The following is a 2,412-nucleotide window of genomic DNA, read 5'->3' as shown; positions in this document are numbered from 1 at the left end:
CGTCAGCAGCCGCCAAATAATTTTGCAGTCTTGCCCTTTTAATCAGACAGAAAGTCTTCTCTCTTAATATTCTCATCAAAAGCATCTACATCACAATTACACTCTTTATCTAACAAACTGGACGGTGTGAGAAAGGTGTATTTTTTTTTTTTTTTTTGCAATATCTTGAAGTCTTTCGAATCTAGAGGTTATTTCTTCAAATACACTGACAACATTTCTCTTCTTAGCTCAGCGTCGTAGCTGAGAGCGACTTCGATGCTTTCTTCGTAGCTCATTCTTTTATTTTTGCGAATTCGACGCTCTGTGCTGATTCCCATATCAGACCAAATTTCAGTTGAATAGGCCAACGCGTCATCTACTGTTTTGTTTCTGCTTACAAGTAGAGAAGTTTTCAAGGCTGATAGTTTAATGGCATATTGTTGCAACTTCAGACCTTTCGTTTGGAGGTGCTTTTGAGTGTCATTAATTTCGAGAAGTATTTCTCTTCAAAGGCCAAGAAATGACAAGAAAGAAAATGACGGCATCGCCTGAAGAATTAAACTTGCATCAGATTTCGTAGTTGTGTTTTCTGTATCTTCCATCAACCGTTCTAGCGCAGCGGTGATTTCCGTGTATTTTGTATGTACAACCTTTACTGCATCTGCTCGACTACTCCATCTTGTTTCCCCAGCCCGTTTGATAGTTGCCCCAGTTATCTCAATCAAGATATCCCATCGATGAGTTGAGGCTGAGAAGAATGAAAATAAACGATCCAATGTGCCAAAAAATGTAACTGAATCTGCACCCATTGAAGCTGCATGCACAGCTGCTAAATTCAGAGAGTGATCGGTACATGGCACAAATACAATCTTTGGATTAACTTCTGTGATGCGCACTTGAACACCGGATCGATGACCTGCCATTACTGCCGCATTATCAAATGCTTGTCTACGACAGTCTTGAATGTTAATGTCGTCTAGTTCTAATTGTTTCAGAATCATTGATGTAATTTGCTCAGCATTTTTGCCTTTCATCTCAATAATATGAAGAAAGGATTCTTCTACTTTTACTTCCTTTTCATCTATTTTAACATAACGTAGCATCTGAGAAATTTGCTCAATATGAGAAATGCTTGAAGTACTATAAAAAATATTGCAAAGTATTTACTCTGTTTACATCATCGATAACTTTCTTTCTCACTTGATCTTCCAGGACGTTCACAAATTCATTCTGAATTTTTGGTGAGAGATAGGGAGTTGTAAACTTATGAATTTTTTCTTTCACCAAATGTTCACGTAACACTGGATCGAATTTTCCAATCGGTTGAAAATTTATTTTCATTTGCCTTCTCAACTCGAATGTCTTCTCTATGGTCTCGTAAAGCTAGGTTTTGCTTAGCAAGAAACATAATTATGTCCCAGAATCTAGTTAGGATTTGCTTTGTTTCATTTTCAACAAGAGTTTGTTGTTCTTTGTCTATTACCTTGCCTTTGGAAAGGCGAATTTCTAGCTCTTTCTACTCATGCGCAGGGATAGATTCATATTCTTGTATCTAACGATTCAACTTCCACCAAGATTTGAAGCCATCAACTGAGCAAAACTTTGAGTTTTCATTTGAAAATAGCTTACAACGAAAACAAAACACGGCTTCTTTCGATGGAGAGTATATCATCCAAGTTCTCAAGATTGTTTCCCCGTTTTATAAAGTTCAAAAGACCAGTTTCTTGACAGCCTTCTAGTTTTCCCTTCCAGTTTTGCTATTTGTCCTGGACGTACAACTTCTTTGAATTCACAGTTAATACTTTGCACAACCTTCGATCCTTGTTGTACAAGGATTTCCCGAATATCGTTTCCGTCATTAAATTTAGCAGGCCACATCTCAATGTCTTTCAAATTAATATTAGAGTTTTGTTCTTCAGTAGTTTGTGGTGGATCAGCATCATCAACTTCGTCTTCTATCTTCTTTTCAAGTGGCACTTCATTAACATCATCTTCATGACGTTCAACAGTAATACCAGTTTCGTCTGGACAGTCGGATCTGATGAGAAATTTAATTATGGCAACTTCATTTCGCCTTTCTTCTCTCGTTTTTCTTACTTTTTTTCGAAATGCTACCTCGCTTCATCTCAAATCGTAAATTTATATGAATAAGACCAAATAGAGTATAGACCAACCTAAAAGATAATCAACTTTCTGAATATCATCGACGCAATATTACTGTATTAACAATATTATACAATATTATGTATATTACACAATATTAACACGCAATACAAGTTTACTGATGATAAATTTAAATTTTATGGAAATTTTAATAGCTGCTATACATTATTAGAGTCTATAATATTTATACTACATTTATATTAATGATATATTAATACAAATAAATTGTGCCGCCTAGGGCGGACAGTCCTTCCCGCCCCACTCTTGGTA

The 2,412-nt window shown here is 35.9% G+C and overlaps 1 protein-coding gene across 1 annotated transcript; it reads right to left on the bottom strand.

The window, feature by feature from the left end:
- Positions 1–485: 485 nt before the first annotated feature.
- LOC106876739 (uncharacterized) lies at positions 486–1,082 on the bottom strand. The gene has a single exon (XM_014925429.1). The coding sequence runs from the start codon at positions 1,080–1,082 to the stop codon at positions 486–488; it is 597 nt and encodes a 198-aa protein (XP_014780915.1).
- Between the last annotated feature and the right edge of the window lie 1,330 nt (positions 1,083–2,412).

This window comes from Octopus bimaculoides, chromosome 2 (genome assembly GCF_001194135.2).
Source record: "Octopus bimaculoides isolate UCB-OBI-ISO-001 chromosome 2, ASM119413v2, whole genome shotgun sequence".
Lineage (NCBI taxonomy): Eukaryota > Metazoa > Mollusca > Cephalopoda > Octopoda > Octopodidae > Octopus > Octopus bimaculoides.
Note: the sequence above shows the minus strand (reverse complement) of the source record. Positions and strands in the feature narration are given on the sequence as shown.